At 34.6% G+C, this 19,174-nt stretch overlaps 1 protein-coding gene across 4 annotated transcripts in view; it reads right to left on the bottom strand.

Moving 5' to 3' along the window:
* The window catches only part of LOC129748713 (zinc finger protein 235-like), a 406,374-nt gene extending 392,340 nt beyond the window's left edge, over window positions 1–14,034 (bottom strand). For all 4 annotated transcript variants that reach the window (XM_055743402.1, XM_055743404.1, XM_055743403.1 and 1 more), the window contains exon 1: window positions 13,273–14,034. In XM_055743402.1, coding sequence (XP_055599377.1) covers window positions 13,273–13,657 — 385 coding nt within the window. In that variant the 5' untranslated portion in view covers window positions 13,658–14,034. The remainder of the gene's footprint in view (window positions 1–13,272) is intronic.
* Between the last annotated feature and the right edge of the window lie 5,140 nt (window positions 14,035–19,174).

Raw genomic sequence — 19,174 nt, 5'->3', positions numbered from 1 at the left:
CGTGTAATGACGGTTTTTTTTTCGTCTTCCAAAATACACAAATTTAACACCCACTCGATAAACATTCATCCATTTGCTTCAGCATTTATCCAAAAATATGTTAATTTCCCCTGCCCCCAACCATCGCGCCTTATCGCAAAATCCGCAAATTTTCGACAATCACAATATAAAGTTGTAAATATTAATTACTTCCAAAATGTGAGATCTCCGACAGCCCAGAACCGTCACAACATCAAGCGGAAAAAAGCGGCACCAAATCCAGCTGGATCACATCGGGAATTTCCCTCTCCTAAAATAAACGACAGACTCTGCCCAGAAACGAAAAAAAAACGAGGGAAAACATATCACTGGTGCAGATTATAGGATACGGAATCCAGTTTGAATGAGCTTGTGCAAAACAGCAAAAAAAATTCTGCTTCATGTCAGCCAACCAGCCCATCACGAGGGGCAAAAAACTGTGAGCGGTGAGGAGCAGCAGGGATGAAAAAACTTTTGAAATTTAATTTATCAAAAACAATATTTCATCATCACATGCCATCCGAACGTCGTCGCTGCTGGTGAAGTTTGCTTTTCCGGAGTGAGAATTGTTTTTTTTTTCGGGTTCTCCTATCAGCTGAATATCAACGCAGCTCATCGTTTTTGCAAAAAAATAAAATAAATAAAATGCTCAGCACCCGTCAAATTCGCGAAGCTTTTCCGGAGGTGCGAGTGATTTTCTTGAAGTACGCGAAAGTCAAATCAAACTTTATTCAAAAATCTTGTGCACATGAATTTTAATCGATTTGCTCAAGAAAATATAAGGCCCACAGAATCAAGTTTAATTATGTTTTCCAATTTTTATGTGTTAGATTATTTAATTGGTTTAAGTTGAAGATTTTCATCAAAAAAGTATGATTGAGCATAGCATAGCATAGCAGAGGGTGACTACACACATCTTGCATTGGCTGATACATAAAGTACAAATGTTAATCAGAGCCAACACGAGATGCCAAAATAAGTATCTGGATTCAATACTTATTTCAAGTGCCGCTTTGATTTTCAGTGAGGTACTATAATGCACACCGTGGCAAGTCAATGTAATCATGATAGGAAAGTTCTGAAACAGCGAAATAAACTCTTTAGGTGCAGAGAACTCATACGACCCATGAAGCTGTTTCAGAAAGGAATGGGGAGGGTTTTAGATATGGGGCATCCTACATGGCAAGTAGGACTTGTCAATATAATAATAATGATATGTTTCACAAATTCCTATAAATTGAACAATCTCACCGAATTCAGCGCATTCTTCCTTCCTCTTCAAAGTACCATTTGAATGTATGCAATGATGGAGCCTTGTAGTATCTTCAGCCAATTGGTCAAAGTTTCTGACTTCAGCTTCATAGAAATTGTGATGTAATCCGGGCCTTCTTCTAATGTTTGATCTGACGAATGATTAGCAGGAAGTATCTTGTGTTGAAGTACATCTTCTTTCAGCTTCGGCACCGGCTCCAGCTGTTACAGCGGCCACTACACATCATCCACCAATTTTGGCAATAAATTAGGCATGTAGAACGTCTACCAAACAAGAATCTATACTATGCTAACTCAAAGCATTCAATTTCCGAACAATTTTTCAGCACAAATAACAATTAATATGTAAAAATGAAATATTTTCCCGAGATTAAAATTCGCAGCGAAAAAAAATTACACCCGTCATCCACGGCCGCAGCCTACTCTTCATCCTTTTCATCAAAAAAGTATGATTGAATGTATAAATTCAACAATAGATAAAATCGATTCAACTATAATCATATGATTCATCTTTTGCACGCAACAAGAAGTAACACATTCAACTATAAGGATGATAGATTCCATTATATTTTTATGATTGATTTCGTTTGGCCAACTATATACATTATAGATTCGCCTTGTGTATTTAACGCTACTTCATTTTTTTTTTTTCAGAATAAGAATTTTATGACACAATGTATAAACTGCTATCGAAGCTTTTGCTTACCTTTACTTGTCTGCTGCTGGCCTTGCCCAACAAACTACTAATTATTCGTTCTGAATTGGGCAGAACAACATAAATCTGATTCATCTGGCGGGGACCGACGTGAATGGTTGAAAAAAGATGAAAAATTCTTCCGCAGAAAGTTTCCTAAAGATGAAAACTTCAACCACTGTTAGAATCTAACAAATTTTAGTTGAATGCGTGGAATCAATCATACAATTGAAGTTCAATCTATCATATTTACAGTTAAATCAATTATCCTATTATAGTTGAATCTATTGTTTTTATAGTTCATTGTAAGAGGTAAATCAGCAGTTTGTATTTGAATCTATCACATTTATAGTTGAATCAATTATACCATTACAGTTGAATCAATATTAAAGTTATGATTGATTGCAGAACCAACAGTTTGTGGTTGAATCTATTATATTTATAGTTGAATGCCTTAATTCAATTAAACAATTATAGCTGAATATATTATATTTATAGTTGAATCAATCATACCATTATAATTGTATCTATAATATTTATAGTTGATGACTTTTATGAAGAGATTAATCACTGTTATTTATTCCAAAAAATCAACTACACTTTGATGATTGATATAAACAGCTGGAATAATTGGAATAACTGTCGTCTTTTTTTCTCCGTGTTACGGTTGAGATTCTTTAAACAAATTTCGATAACAACATCAGAAAAGAGATAGGCTTAAAAGCGGCACGTTATCCAAGCATACGAGAAAATTGTGCTTATTTTTTCTAGTTATCAGAATTTTTGTTCGTTTTTTTTTATAAGAGACGTTGAGCCCTCAAGTGTTTAGTTTAATCCAACAGTTTTAGGAATAAAATTTTCTATAAAATAATTGTAAAAAGCATTGTTATTTCTCCAGATTGCTTTTACCCTTAGATTCCTGCTTCACCTTTGAAGACCCAGAAAATATCTAATCGCATTGGAAATGATAGTCGTTAACGACGTTACTGCAAATCGAAAGTCCTACCAGACAAGTGAACGATCGTAAAAATAATTATCTACTTGAAGCCAGTTGAAATGGGGTATGAAAAATGACTGCCATGTTTGCAGATTCTGAAGACGGTTTCGCTAAATTTGTTCTCGCGCGTGGGCTTCAAGTGAGAAAACAGACTTGTTGTTCTCTTTACAACCAGCAGTGCAACCAGATTGCTCAATTTCAGAAGGTGTATTTGGAAGAGTTTTCCAATGAGAATAGCAGGAAATAAAGCTTAGTTCTTTTAGAAATGGGACACTTTAATTTGCTGATAGCTCGTTTACTAGTTATCGGATATTCAAAATTTGGACAGCATTTTGTTGCCTGTAAAAACTACTATTCGACCTATTTTTTTTCAAAATTTTAAATTAACGCGGTTTTTAATTATCTACGATGCAAGAGAAAAAGAAAAAAATTATTTTGCACAGTTTCCTTTAAAATTCGTCATTATCAAATTGTTAGCTGACAAAACCGTTGATTATTCAAAGAATTACTGAGTTTTTGTGGTGGATAAGTATGCAAACACTGTCAATAATGTTCACAAAGTTCAAATCAAGCATTGGAGTGAAGCACAAGATTGGCAACTACGGTTGAGGGTAATCTGGGAAGTCAAGTCTCATACCAGTATTTTTAATTTTCAATAAGCGAAAAACTAAGGGTAGATCGCTGAAATGTCCAAAACAATTTTCTCCGATAAGCTGAAAGTGTTGCCTAATGATGACTCATTCAAACCGAACCTCAAACATTCATTTTTTACTAGTTCCAGAGCTCGTAAGCTGTATAGCCGGTACCGAAGCTATGGGACAGATGATTTCTGATGAACGACAAAACTTATGAAGTACCCTATTTTAAATAAATTCCAGCGTTTGAATCCTAACCATGTCTGCTCGTTGCAAGATCGCGAGTATATTAAAGTATGTATTTGCTGGTTATTTTGTATAAAATTATAATTATAATTATAATAATGATTTGCTAAAATTCTTCTCCTGCGAAAAATTAACAAAAATTTTCAAAACGAAACTTTGGTTTTCGCTGTTTTGAAAAGCCAAAAAAGAGTAATCTTGTATGTACCACCCGCAACCTACGATTTATACTAACCGATTTTATCTTATTATAACATCTTATGATGGTTTTACTTCGTTTTTGTCAGATTTTGCCAGAAGAAATTCCATTAAAAACGTTCAAAAATGTGGTCGAAAATAATCAAATTTGTTCATTTCGAAACTACTGTATCCACTAAAATGCTTCCAGTTTCTTTTAAAAGAGAAGTATTGGACCAAAAAGTATCAGAAATTGAAGAATGAGGGTGAATCCACCTAAAATATAGATTTAACGAAGTATAAGTTGGAAAAACTGATCAATACCATGACTGAAAAAAGTGTGCGCCGGCCAATGGGAAATACCAAGAATAAAATAGAAATTTCTCTAACAAAAAACTATAAACAATTTTTTTCAAATTTTTTCAGGAAATATCATAACATTACCTTCATTTTCTTCATAGAAAGTATTTCGATCAAACGAATGGTTTTTGAGATACACGCATTCGTAACTGTCCCATTTCTAAAAGAACTACGCTTTATTGTTGTTGGCAGTTTGCATACGATCAGAGCAAAAACTTGTACTCTCTTGCATTGTTTCAGTTCGTATGCAGGATTGCAATTTTTTTTTTCAAAAATCAGTGACTGATGAAATAAAAATCAGGATACGTCTAAGTAATGGAAATTTCGACTTCGGAAATGACTTTTTTGTAGTCGATCCACATTTTCACTTCAGCAATGGTATCTAATGCAGATCCTTACAACAAAATCAGACAAAATCAAGCTTACTTTAAAAAATCAGGGAGTTTCAATGGCCTATCAGGTTGTCAAGTTGAGCCTCAAAAAATTAGGCAAATTCTGAAAAATCAGAAGCGGTGAGCCCCCAGATTCCCAGAAGTTATGCAATTTTGGGACACCCTAATGTACAGGTTGGACTCGATTCTACGTTCACGCCAATTTTTTTTTTCGATTAATCGAATCAGAAAATTTTACCTTCGGAAACTTTTTCTGAATGTGAAAAAAGAGAATAAAATATTTTGAAATTCATGAGCTCGTGAATTTCATGAGATCTGTTTTAGTGTAACATATAGAAGACAAGCGATAAACATAGGCACATTCTTATTCAAACTGTGAACTACACCTAATAATTTTGTAAATCAAAAATAAGATTATGTAAACATGTGATGAAAGATTGATGGCAATCCTCCGCATCCAACTTTATAGAAAGAATCCAATTCTTTTTGATTTGATTCGAGAAAAAAATCCAATGTTGTTCCCGGATCATTCACATTCCCAATTTCATAAAGCACTTGCAAAAAAAAATAGTAGAACGGTGAAAAAATCCGGAGCTCAAAAAACATGTTCTGCTTTTTCGCTGATTGTCCCCGGATCGTGTTATGCCTTTCAACATTGTTCCCATCCATGATGTTTGTGAATTTTTCCCAGATGATGAATCCTCACGCCAAAGACCGCGCCGCGCCGGAAACGGGAAAACCCTGTCGGTCACAGCCGTGAACATGTAGCGCCGCCGTTCCGGAAATGCTACTAAAATTGTTGTTGATTATTGCTCCTGGTGGAACAACCGAAAAGATACAGAACACATACATACGGCGCACACATCAGCCAAACTGATTGCTGGACTGTCAGATGATAGTCAAAATGGACACTGCAGAGCGAGAACCCCAGTTTCCCAATCCGGGAAAGTCCGAAAACGACACTGGTGTCCTGTTGATGGCGTGGAAAAAATCTTACATGTCAAGCGCGCTGCCTCTGGAGGATGATTTTCGTTAAGTTTTAAAGAATACGTGCAACGAAAAATTTGTATGAATATTGAAGACAGTCTTGAACACGAGTGATGTATAATTTTAACAGTAATATTCATTGAACCCAAATTAGCCAGAATTCTCAATCAAAATACTCTCCTTCAAAATGTTCAGTCAAAGAATTGACTGTTTATCTTAAAAAATTTTTTAAAAAATAATCCAGAATGTAACCTCCAGACCTGGCGTCTGGTCCCACGGATTCCGGACGTTGATACGTTGATACTGCCCAGCCAGTGGCCGTCGCAGTCGCAGTTGTCGGCTTTTACCCCCGGAATATCGGAAAGAGCCCACTGCGTAATTATTTTTTCGTCATTTTTAATTAACTGTAACATAGTGTGGCTCGCGTGGCTCATTTTTTTTTTGCTTGTTTTTGTTTCTGCTGCCGCCGAGGATTGGACCCAGAAGAAAGCAAATCGAGCCGGGATCCCCATTCCATTGCCGGGGACCAACTGTTGTGACCGAGCAATGGCCATGGTGGAGATTTGCGCGTTGATGTGCTGAGCCCAACAAACATTTCGGGCCCGAATGGGAATGGAAATGAAAGCTGAAACCAATGGCTGACCCAAAAGGGAGGGGGGAAACACGAGAGAAGCATACCCGGATAGCGTAGCAACAAAAAAAAAATCTTCTGGATTACAGTTGAAAAATTTATGGATTTCTGAAACATGTTCCATCCAGCTTGGGGTTGTTTGACAGGGCCCGCTGCTGGCTGCCAAAACTGCACTTGGACGCAGTCCTACCGACTTTTTTCATGTAGTTTTTTATCCTGTTCATCATCGTGTTTTTGCCCAGTTTGGTTTCAGAAGCCAAACATGTTGACAGAGCTTCCGTTGGTCGTTTTTATGAATTATTGTCACGATGAAAGTTGGAATGAGTACTTTTGCCATTTTTGCCAAACCGAGGATTGAGCATCCGGTGATTTGATATTCGCCAGATGAATTTCGTTGACGATTGGGATTTTCTGTTTGCTTGTACAACGTGGCACCATGGGGATAAGGTTGACTGTGTGAAATTTTTCTTCTGATAACTTCAAGTCTTTTTGTGAGCTGGTAGTGGTAAAGATTTCAAACTTATCTGAAAGATAAATTTAATTGATTCAAATATAAAAACCGTTTTTGACGGAGGATAAACCACACTTTTTTTCGAATTTTGCACCAAAAATGGTTCGATGTTAGACCAAAAAAAGGGCTGAAAGTTTTAAAAATTTTATTCATGCGACAAGTTGCAAAAGTCAGGGTTGCTAGTGATTTTTTTGGTTTGAAATTCCAAAGTTATTCCCGGTTTTCCCAGGTTATATATAAAATCATGGTGAATAAGAAAAATCAATATACAGGGCTTCAAATTTCTAATAATGTATCCCAAAACTTGTAAACTGGTGAGAAATCATGGCAAACACTTCAGCGTCTTCTAACACGTAGTCTTTTCGTATCAATTGATAGGTTTTCATGTTTTTTTAAACAAATCTAACGAACGGGGCATCAATTCGTTGTTTTGCTCCGCAATTTCATCAATTTTGCAAAAATAAGTCCGATTAATTGATCTTGAAACTATAAAGTAGTACTTACAGCCAATATAATTTTTCAAGAATTTTTATAAAGTTCTAGAAAAAAATTATAATTTGTAAAAATAACACTTTTGTACCGAACTGATGCATCAACTGGTGTTAGGTGCATTTTTATCAAATAAACATTGAATAGTTGCATTTCTAGATCACTTTAATGCATTTGTATGTTGCTGACCCTCTATAAAATAGAACCTGGTTAAGTAAGAAACCTCTTTAAGCGAGAAAAAAAGTTCAGTCCTTTGGACTCTAACTTATCCAGTTTCAACTGTAGTTAGTTTTGTGTTTAATTTTGTCTATAAAAAAATAACATTTGAGTTATGCTTGTAAGTGTAGCACACTTGCGGAGAGCGAATAAAAGAAATAACTCATAATTCTCCGCAATTTGTTTTAAAAAGCGATTCAAAATTCATTTGTTTACTAATGAACGAATATAAGCGTTTATGAGATAAATCTACATCGAGACTCTTCAAAAAATACGCCCAAATTTTTTTTTAAATGATTTTGAAAATATTTTTGAAACTCCGTGAAAAAAAATCAAACATGTCATTTTTCCCGGTGAGGTGCCGAAATTCCCGGTTTCCCGGTGACGTGATGAAATTCCAAAGTTTTTCCCGGTTCGCTAGCAACCCTGAAAAGTGGATTTTATCAACATGAGGCGTAAATTTGTCCAAAGAGGCTTGCCAGGTTGGAAAATTACGTCGAGTACTGCAAAAAACCGAGTTTTGCATTGAATTGCATACAAAATTTTAAGCAAATTAGAAAAATTCTCTTAAAAATCCATCGATTAACCTATAGAAGCACATCTCAACAAATAGCCGCATGCGAACGACCAGGCAAATGACTAGAAATTTCATATCAAGGTCATGGACTGCAAGCAAAAAACATTATCCAAAAGTAGCAATCTTCAGAAAAATACTCAATTCTTTAAAGACGACTTTCGAAAACTACTCGTAGTCAGGCTGCAACAGTGAGTTTTGTGATTAAATGTTCTGAGAATCAACAGAAGAAGATAAGTGGTCCGAAAGAATTTTTTATCAGTAGTTAAGACCTACAAACAGTGAGTACAGGTTTATTCGAATTTTTTATGCTTCGCTCAGGAAACTATGGAACAACTCCATATGAAGTTTAGACCAAAACTTATTTCAAATGATTTTTATATTTCATTAGGTTATTGATAAAATTTTACAAATAATATGATTTTACAATATTTAATACGTATAAAAGCATTTGAAAGTGATTTTAGCAAACTTCAAAAACAAAAACAAAATTTGCAAAAAATGGTTTACAGTTTTGGCTTCATGCAGAGCAACTGGACCGATTTTCATCACAAATATCATTTTGGAATCGTCTTAATGATGTTTATTTTTAACAAAAACTTGATTTTTGGTAAAAATTACTTCTGAAGATATCTGCAGCTGGATTTGCATCCTTTGGTCAGTTGAAAGTGCAAACTAAGCTGTAAGGTGGTCTTTTGCACCATTTCGACTTATTTTAATTCGTTACATTATTCAAAGGATGCCCTCAAGTGTGTGAAGCAAAAAAAGTCACTTTCATACAAGAACCATTGTAAAGTACAGTGCGTTTTTTGAAGCAGGCACTCAATGAGCGTCTCAAAGAGGTTAATTTCGAGAACAAATAGGATTCTGTATAAAAGAAGCTGGTTTCATATGTTGCGCTCAATCTTTTTGGTAGAATTGGGCCTAATGTACGATTGAACGAATATAGTTTTGAACTGAAATCAAGTAAAAGTACCAAAAGCCACCAATTGGTTTATAGTTCATTGTCTGAAAGTTTGGAAAGAATCGGTCATATAGGTAATTTTCTACAGCATTTTTACTGTGATACAATTTTATGTGGACACTTTTTACGTATTCATACTAAGTGTACTTTACATAAAACTGAAATGAAAATTCAAAGCTTAAAATAAAAACGAATGAAAAATATCTTGGGCAGGTGTAAATAAAAATAATCTATTTCCTAATTATTCGCTAATTTTTCATCAATTCAAAAAACGCCCGGATAAGGCATCATTAATTTGAAACTCTAACATTCTCAAATTGTACAGAATTAATTTGGTTGTTTAAAACAGCAATTTTATCATTTCGAAAAGCACGAAGGTTTCTGTGTCAATTGTTTGTGGAACTTGAATAAAATGCTCCTGATTCAAATACATTGATATATAAGTGAAAATGAACCAGTTCAATGTAACTCTAAAAAAGTTTATTTTAGAAACTAGGAAGATTTGATAGAGACAAAGTTTTTCTGACTAATTGACTGTTTGCCTGCGTACGACAATGTCATTTTTATACCCACAATTTGTATTCGGAGATGAAAATTCCTTCAATTTCTAGAGTTTTTGTGCAATTCAAATTATGAGACGTGGAAATTCCTCTCACAGTTCTCGCTTATCTAGGTTCGACTGTATACGAAAGAAAGTGAACACCCTTCTAAGGCGACTGCCAAATTTTGGCATATTGTGTTGATATTCTCATCAGCAATCATTATACCATTGACATGAATTAATATTCCTACCTTCGCTCAAAATCAAGACTCCCCTCTATATAACATTCGCCGTAGTGCCTCGTAAACAGAAGATGATAGTTATCCTGGAGGTCTGGAGGGGCAGTTTTTTTTTTTTATTTGTCTGCGTTTACACGACTTTGCCTAGGGCCAATTATGGCCCAGCTTGGCTGGGAGGGGCAGTTTTGAAACACTAAAAATCATTTTCTCTGTTTTAATAGCTCGATTGATCTGTTTTGAAAGAGAAAATTACTTTTAGTGTTTCGGAAGGGCCCCTCCAGACCTCAAGGACTGGCATCATCGTCTGTCTATGAAGCACTACTAGCACTACAACCGATAACAAAACACGATTTTTTGTTATCGAACACATACAGGATCTTAAGTCCTGCTGAAACAACCAGAGCACAGAAAGTGTACTATTTTTGCCGTGACCGGGATTCGATCTCATGACCGTTGTCTTAGAAAACTTGAAGGCTATCCTCCGGGCCACGAGCTGCGGTAAATTTACTGAAAAGATGTTCTGCAAGACCAAGAAGTAGGTATGGAAAAGAACTTATTTTAACAATATACATAGGTATCATGCACAATATTCTATGATAAATTAAAAAAAAACCACCGAAAGAGAATCGAACTCCAGCCCTCCAAATGCGCTTCCCGTCATCTTACCACTTGCCCAACTCGTAAGTTGAGATTTTTTTAATCGAACCGGCCGAGGTAAGAAAAGAAAAGACCCGATTCAGGGTCAAATGAAGGACCAATCAATCATCGTAAATCATGATAGTTTGTACCTTAAAAATCACGTTGAATAAAACATTTAAGATATAATATATTTAAGGCGTTCCTAGTTAGTGATTTATAAAAATAAGAAACACGGAGTATTTTTATTCATGTCTTGAAGGATTAAACCAAAATTCTTATGTGGATTTGTTAATAAATTAGCAAATATCCGTTTAAAGTTAATTAAAATCAAAGAAAAAATTTTTTTCAAGGCAATTGCAGTTTTCAAAATTACATAAATTAAGTAGTTATTGACCCTGTATCCCCTTAAAATGTTATTGATGAATGTCGTCAGGCTTAATATTTTGTTTCGATTTTAGTCGTTATAACATTTTTATGTAGTACATTTCCAACTAAGCTACAGTTGCGTTCAAAAAAGAATGAAATCGCGTGAAGCTGCGCACCCACTTCCAACTTTGACAAGCTGCCATTTCTCTCTCGGTTGATATTTTTCCATGAAAATTTCACACAATCTAGTTCAACTATCCAACTAACATTCTACAAAATTTGAAGTCTTTACAATGACGGGAAACAAAGATAGAGCTATTTCCGTAAAAAAGGGAAATTTGGAGTTGCTTCACTAAACTTGCTGTATCTTCGACAATTTTCATTGAAAATCCTCAAAATTTGGCCAAAGATGTAAAAATGTTTGATCTAATATCAGGCCAAGTTTTGTCAAAATCGATAAACGTGATCAAAAATGATGCCGGGTAGAAAATCATGTTTGTATGGAAAACATCTTAATTCATGTATTCTTGTTTTTTTCATTAACAAAATCAAAATGTTATCACAAAGAATGTTGCAAATTGATAGAAACTTCATTCGTGCTTTGTTTCGTAAGAGAAAATGTTTCAATAGAGTTCGAAATAAGAAGAACAGAGATTCAGAAATGACCTGCTTGCCGCAGCCCGTGGCGTAGAGGATAGCCTTCCAGTCTTCTAAGCCAGCGGGTATGAGATCGAGTCCCGGTCACGGCACACATAGCACAATTTCTGTGGGTTGGTGGTTTTAGCATTTGTAAGATGCTAGCCATCATATCCTCGAAAGATGTACGCTTAGAATTAAGAAAAGGGAATCTCTTCGAGGAAACATCAAGTTTCATTGAGATCCTGTATGTGTTTATGTTCGTTTTCAATACCAGCTCTGTTGGAACAATTTCTATTTCTTAATAAAGCAGGAATGAAGTTTCTATCAATTTACGACCTTCTTTGTAATAAATTTTGATTTTGTGAAAGGATAAATCAAGAATACATGGATTACGATGTTTTCCATACAAACATCCGTCCGAAAAAGAATGAAATCGTCTGCTGGGCGATAATGAACCGGATTTTCTTGCCGGCATCATTATTGATCACGTTCATCGATTTTGACGAAACTTGGCTTGGTAGTATATCCAACATGTTTACATCTTTGGACCAAATTTCGAGGATTTTCAATAAAAATTGTCGAAGATACAGCAAGTTGAGTGAAGCATCTTTGTTTCCCGTCATTGTAAAGACTTCAAATTTTGTAGAGTGTTAGTTGGATAGTTGAACTAGATTGTGTGAAATTTTCATGAAAAAATATCAACCGAGAGAGAAATGGCAGCTTGTCAAAGTTGGAAGTGGGTGCACAGCTTCACGCGATTTCATTCTTTTTTTAACGCAACTGTATATCACACGCCCTGCCTGGCTACTATATTAGTTGTTAATTGAACTGCTAATGTTCCTTATCGAATTACATATCTAATTGTATCAATAATAACAGTAAAAGGTATTATCATAGCAAGAGTTTTTTTGGGAAACTAAATGAGCAAATATGTATATGTTGAGTATTACAAATTCATTAATATAATTTTAAGAATAGTCATAAAGGAAAGTTAATCTTTATGCTAATTTCGGAAAATAAGCTTATCATTCTATGATTCTCTTCAATACAATCACGGTATACTGTGGTTGAATTAGAAGGGAATCTTTCGATAGCTATGATTCATTAGAATTATTCAACCAAGTAGGCTCACAACACAAATAAAAGTTTTTTCACAGAACGTTTAAAAAAAAACGTTCTTTTACAAATTTAAATTCTAAAAATATAGATATCTATAGAAACGGCACATCATAATTGCTTTGAAAACTAAATTTGAAGCCACTGATAAGAACATTTAAAGATAAGTCAATTGATAAAACTCAAGTTTGTTGATCTGCTTTACGTTAAATCGTTTAAATATTTAGTTGATAACTCTTAACATGAAATTAAAATGCACCCTTCGATTACATATACAAATGCACCAAACTGCGACTACGCAGATCAATTAAAGGTTAAGGGGCTTATCATAATTAAAGGATAAACTTTTCGTTCCCAGGGATAAATCATCCCAGATGCTGAAATTTCGAGACCATAATATCCATTTGATTTGAAGGTCTCTAATAAAATTCATCCATCGTTTTAAGCATCAGGTAAGTTCCAGAACAGATTCTTATAACTAAAAAAAAATAAAATAGTTTAACAGTAGAGACTCCAATTATCACAAATTCTTCCATTTCCTCTTTTTATGATCTACAAATTTTCCAACTCACCGTCGGCTTTCCCCCGTGGCATCACCACCTTGAAAGCACTTGTTAGCGCAGCAGTGTTGCCATTGCTAGTTCCGTTTTGATGCAGGTGTTGCTGTTGTTGTTGATGCTGCTGTTGCTGCTGCTGTTGGTGATGATGATGCGCTGCCAGTAGCGAACCCATCGCATCCTGTGCCGAATTATTTCCTTGACTGTGGCTGTGGCTGAGCCCGTTGGAGCCGCCATGATGACTGTTATTGTTGTTCAGGATGCTGATACTGTTGTTGTTGGTGTTCAGATTCACGTTCACATTGTTCAGTTTGATATTCACCATAGTAACACTGAAATCCAGCGGTAGCTGCGATTGTTGCTGCTGCTGCTGCTGCGGAACTTCACTTACTTCCATCATGGTTGAAAATTATTTATTTCATAAACAGCTTTTAAAATTGTAGGATTTTTCTTTGTAACGGGTTGAAATTGCTTGGATATATTTTAACTAGAGCAACCCATCCCGTTTTGATGTGAGATAATCACCTAATGATCGAGATAAACCATAACCAATCACAAAGTCACTCTCGGATTGCGGAAATCTCGACACATCCGGTACACAAACACGCGCATCCGAAAAAGTTCCCGAACCGTCGCTTCGAAACGCCACTACCGCACTACTGCAGAGAACACGGAAGCTCCCGGCCCACGCCGCGAAAATCGGAAGAACTACGCGCGCAACCACGATACGGCAGCCAAAAACCAACGTCCTAACTCTGGAGGACCGCCTCTAGCGAAGTTCACTGTGATACTGGCAGGCTTGCTTCCATTTCCAAATTGATTCGAGCAGCTAGCGCGGCCAGCCTGCTTCGATGATGGTTCTTCTTTCTTTCTCCCTTCCCACGAATGATATTGTAGATATGGCGGATCCAGCAAGCTCTGCCACTTGATAAATTCAATCATTGCGTCGATGGGCTCGAATGAGTAATGTTGTTTTTCCTCGCGACTCTTCTACCAAACAGCACAAATCTCGATAACCCACAGCTCGCTGTCCTGCTCTAGCGCTTGACGTTCACCCTCTTCCATGGATTCCAGCGAGCAGAGTATCGGAGGAGAGCGCACATTTGCCCCATTCCAGTTTTTTGAAAGAAATCACCCCTCTGCTATCCACACAGATTCGAAAAACCAATACACAGAAACTGCAGCACTTCCGCCCAACCACCCTCTCAATTGGTCAGGACTTAGGATACTCGCTCAACCGGATGCCGAGCGAGCAGACTCGGATTTCCTCTCCTGTAGTCAGGAGTTTTCTATGCTGAGAAACAGAAGTTTTTGAGAGGACCTCCTTTGCCAATGCAATGTTTTGAAAAGTAAGCGTTTAGTCGGATGTTTTTCTGATAAAATTTCGTTACTACTACAGCTGATGCCTACCAGTGATGCCTGATCCTTTATCTTCTGATTTTTTAAATAAAAGTTGTATCTGTATTGATTCAAAACAATTGTTAGAAGGTAGGGAGAGTGGTCTCAATATTTCATTTTCCCGTACCGTGTGATTTTGACCAATTTTGTCATTGGTTCTCACTTATCACAGCTACAAAACATTCCATATTTAATGTACAAAACATGTGAACTTGAATCTAACACACAGTTTAGTTCTTTACCTTAGAGGAGTTTCTATCAAAGTTTGATAATTTGATAGTATGTTCGAATTGACAAAAATTCTTAGTATTTTTCTAGATTCAGATATTCACGTAAAAATTTTCAACCGTTTTGTATGCAAAAATTTGTACTGTGGTATCTTGGCATGATTTTCGAAGTTGAAACGTTCAAATTAATTTATTTTTCAAGAACGCAGAAAGCGTTCTTTTATGTGCCAGTGAATAGAACGAACGATCATCTTGAACCCACGAACAGACAACAATAACAAATCAATTCAATATTTATTCAACTGAAGTTCAAGCATTTAAAAGAGTTAAACCAACGGAATCTGGGGAAAAGGATCTGAAAATGGCGTGGTTCAAAGGCCCGGGACAAATACGCTTTGGAGGCGCTGAAAAAATATCCAAAATTTTCTAATTAAAAAAGAAACACTTATTCGAAATTGCATGAGTTCTTCATAAAAAAAATCCTCGAGCCAATCCATTTCCTGATAGCAGACCGTCATATGTTGTAGAATTAGCTAAATTTACCAAAATGCTTACAAATTTATTTGAGGGTCAAAACGATGAAATTTTGCAGCTCTTGAAGGTACATTCGACCTAGCAAAGAAGCAAGAATTCTCGAAACCATCGAAACAAAATTTCGCCTTCAAAAAATCACAGAAGCAATGAATGAAAAAAGGAGCTTATTTAAACTTGGTATCTGAGGGTTACAAAAATACAAAAATAACATAATACATGACACAATTTGATTAGTTTACAAGTGATTTTCATCAAATTTTCTACACAAACATATTTTAACACAAATAAATGACTTATTATGTTGGTTTGACGGTTTTGATATATTTGGATGAGGAATTGAATTAAAATTTCTCTTTGTAAGAAAAACGGGGGGGGGGGGGGGGGGTCCCTTACAAATTAATTGAAAAATGTAACAGAACTCGAATGATTTTCAAACAATTATGATCAAATGTACAATGAAGTTTTTGGTGTCATGAAATTATTCAAAGTACTATCTAATAGTTTTAATTCTGGAAGGCTCCTATACAAAATAAAATGAAATATGATTAATTCGAACAATTTATGGAAAATAAATATATTAGAAACTTATGAACATAAGACACATTCCACCGTGACGTGAAATCGTTTTTCCGGACTTTCCGGAACTGTTATCATTCTAGAAGTCCAATTTATATGAAAATGAAAAAATATTTAGCAGCAAACGGTCGCTAATTGCATTCACTTCAAAATGAATATAATTTGGTCATTAAAAAGTTTAAGTTGTTTGTGTAGTGACCGATTATTTTTGTGACGTGAATTCATGCTAGAATTGACTATATTTGACTTCAGTACATATCACTTTGATCTCCTGTAATCTATTTTGAAATAGAATATATCTGTCTTCAAATAATTTGTAGAAAGAAACAATTTCCCACAATTTGATGTTCATAACTTCTCAATTGAACCACAACGAACAAAGTTATGCCTCTTTAATGTTGTGACGTGAATTCACTCAGTTAAAACAGAACAGGGTAGTGTACTGAATTTATGTCACGAAGTTTCAAGTTATTCTGAAAAATTCTTTAGAGCCTTCAAATCTTATGTACACTTCTAAAATTGATATTTTGTTATCCTGACTTGTAGAATCATAAATTTTCAGTATCTTTTTTCTAACTTTTTCCTTATTTTGACTGGCACTTGAAAAGCAAAATATTGAGGAATCATACATTAAAATTACTACTGTTTCTCACAGTCTTTATTTGAAGATTCACAAAAAAAAATATTTTTTTAAATATTTTTGTTTTTTATTTGAAAATAGCGAATAATTGAAAAAAAAACAATTAAATTATGTTCGATTTGTAAAAATCCGACCATCTGGAGGGTCAAAATAGCTTTCAGAGCATATTTGTTTTATAAAACTTTACAAAAAATAAAATTTTGTGACGTGAATTCACTCATTCACGCTGTTGTAACTCAGCTAGATTCCAACCGATTTCTATAAAATTTAGTGTTTAAGAATCCTCTCATCATTTTCAAAGAAGATCTTGTTTTTTTATAAACAAGAAAAAAAGCGGGACACAGCCGAAAAAATCCGGACATTTTAGAATCTCTTAAAAAAGCTTGATTGTATAGCAAACTTATATTTACGAAAACCATTAGCCAAAGTTGTTCATAGAATGTACACTACACTTAGTTTTTCTTACATGACTTCTATTTACCTGATTTTATATTATACGCACTGTTATTTTACACGGTTCTCACGAATTACAGGTTATTTGAGAAAATAATATTTCGAGTCGTACATGAAACCGTGTAAAAAACCTTTGTGTAATTTGAATCATAATTTGTTTGTTTGGTAATTTGTAAAAAAAACTTGAAAGCCTAAAAAAATTGAATTGTTAAAATAAATCTTACCTTAATCCAAATAAAATAATCTTCATCTACTTGCAATCTCGATTCAAGTTTAAGTTTGAAATTTAGCTCTTGATAAAACTGCAATAATTATATTCATTGATTTTTTACGGGATATTAGATAACATCGGTATCGAACTTTGAATACGGCGAATGCGCCAACATCACTGTTTGGAGAAAAATGCGTTCAAAGTTTGACAGCTCCATAAGCTCCCAGAAATATTGTTTTGTTTCCTTTATTTCTCATAAAACAAATATCCTTTAGATAACTTTGTATAATCAAAATGTAGGTCTTCAAACGAACTTTTTCACCAAGCTAATAACTCAGTTTGTTTTCATTTGTCGCATTCGCCCTATTCAAAATTTGCTACCGACATGTTTTCTTTATCCGCAAATGAATTCCTTAAATAAAATCCTGTGAATGTTTTTTTTTCTTAATTATAAAATTATTGACTTTGACAACAAATTTGAAATTTTGATAACAATGAAAATTAAACGTACGCAACCTCTTGCAATTAGTAATCTGAATTTTGAATGTTAATTCTGTACCTGAATTCTGAACCTGGTCTGATCAGGTTCAGAGATCAGCATTAATATTCAAAATTCAGATTGAGCTCTTGAATAAGTAAACATTAACAAGTTTATGAAATTAAATTTTGAATCAGTTTCAATACGATTTCTGAGATGTAAAAAAAACGAATTTGGAGTTCAGATTTCAGATCAATATTTAGATACGAGCTAAGAATTGAAACTTGTTTCAGAGTCCTCAATTATCAATCTAGTATTTCATATTTGATGGCTTGGGCTTCAATCTGCATTCATTATTTCTTTTTTATATTTTTAATCTGAATAAAAAATGTATTTAGAATGATGAATTTTATTCAAAATTTTCAATTCTGGATCGCTATTTTGAAGTTTTGGATTCTGCAAAAGAATGAAGTTTAGGAACTTCGATCTGAATATGAAACAAAAACTCAGGATGATTTCTAAAGCTATGATCATTTAAAGTCCGGGCTATAACTACATTCCTATAGTTTGGATAAACAAAATTTTGGCAGCGTTGTGTTGGTAATGAGAAGGACTACCTTGCCTATTTTTAAGATGTCTGAATTACGTGTATTTGAGAAATTTACAATAAAAAAATATATGGTAAAAACATTTTTGCACAATCACCTCGTAAAATGTTTTTTTTACTTGAAAACTCATGAACTGTTGCTTTTTCTGAAATGTTTTTGTATCAAATAGATCAGAAGTATAAGTAGAATGCTCTGAATGCAACTAGAATACTCACGTTTTTCAATCAAATGAATAGTTTTAACTAGCGTTTGTAATTGCCTGGTTGTCAGATGATCATAGCTTTAATATTGTGTTTTTTTTTCATATTCGGAAAAAAATTATTTGGAGTTACAAAAATTACAAAAATTTTCAATTCTATTTTCTAATGATGATGCGAACTGAAAATCAAGGATCCTAATCCAGATACATTGCGTAAGACATGAAAACAGAAATACAATTTAGATTTTGGTAATAGGAAAGCAGAACCCTGAAATTAGTTTAAGCTTTTGAAGTTTGGTATTCAGATAAAAATTTCTATCATCAAGTGGGGAAATTTGGAAATCTGTAGCAAAATTCTTCATACCTTCATTGGTTGAATGTGCTCTAAGAACGCTTAACTGAATCAGAATATTACTGCACCCAAAATTCAGCCTCTGTGCCAATGGCGTGTAGTCAATTACATAGCATCATTGGTACAAGAAGATAACGCGATTGGTGCTGATTCGATTTGCTCCCACCGGCATTAATCTCCCAAGTTAACCGAATTGCGTATGTCTGAAAGAAACAAAATAAAAACGCTTTCACGTCCCTCC

Source organism: Uranotaenia lowii, chromosome 2, assembly GCF_029784155.1.
Source record: "Uranotaenia lowii strain MFRU-FL chromosome 2, ASM2978415v1, whole genome shotgun sequence".
Classification (NCBI taxonomy): Eukaryota; Metazoa; Arthropoda; class Insecta; order Diptera; family Culicidae; genus Uranotaenia; species Uranotaenia lowii.
Note: the sequence above shows the minus strand (reverse complement) of the source record. Positions and strands in the feature narration are given on the sequence as shown.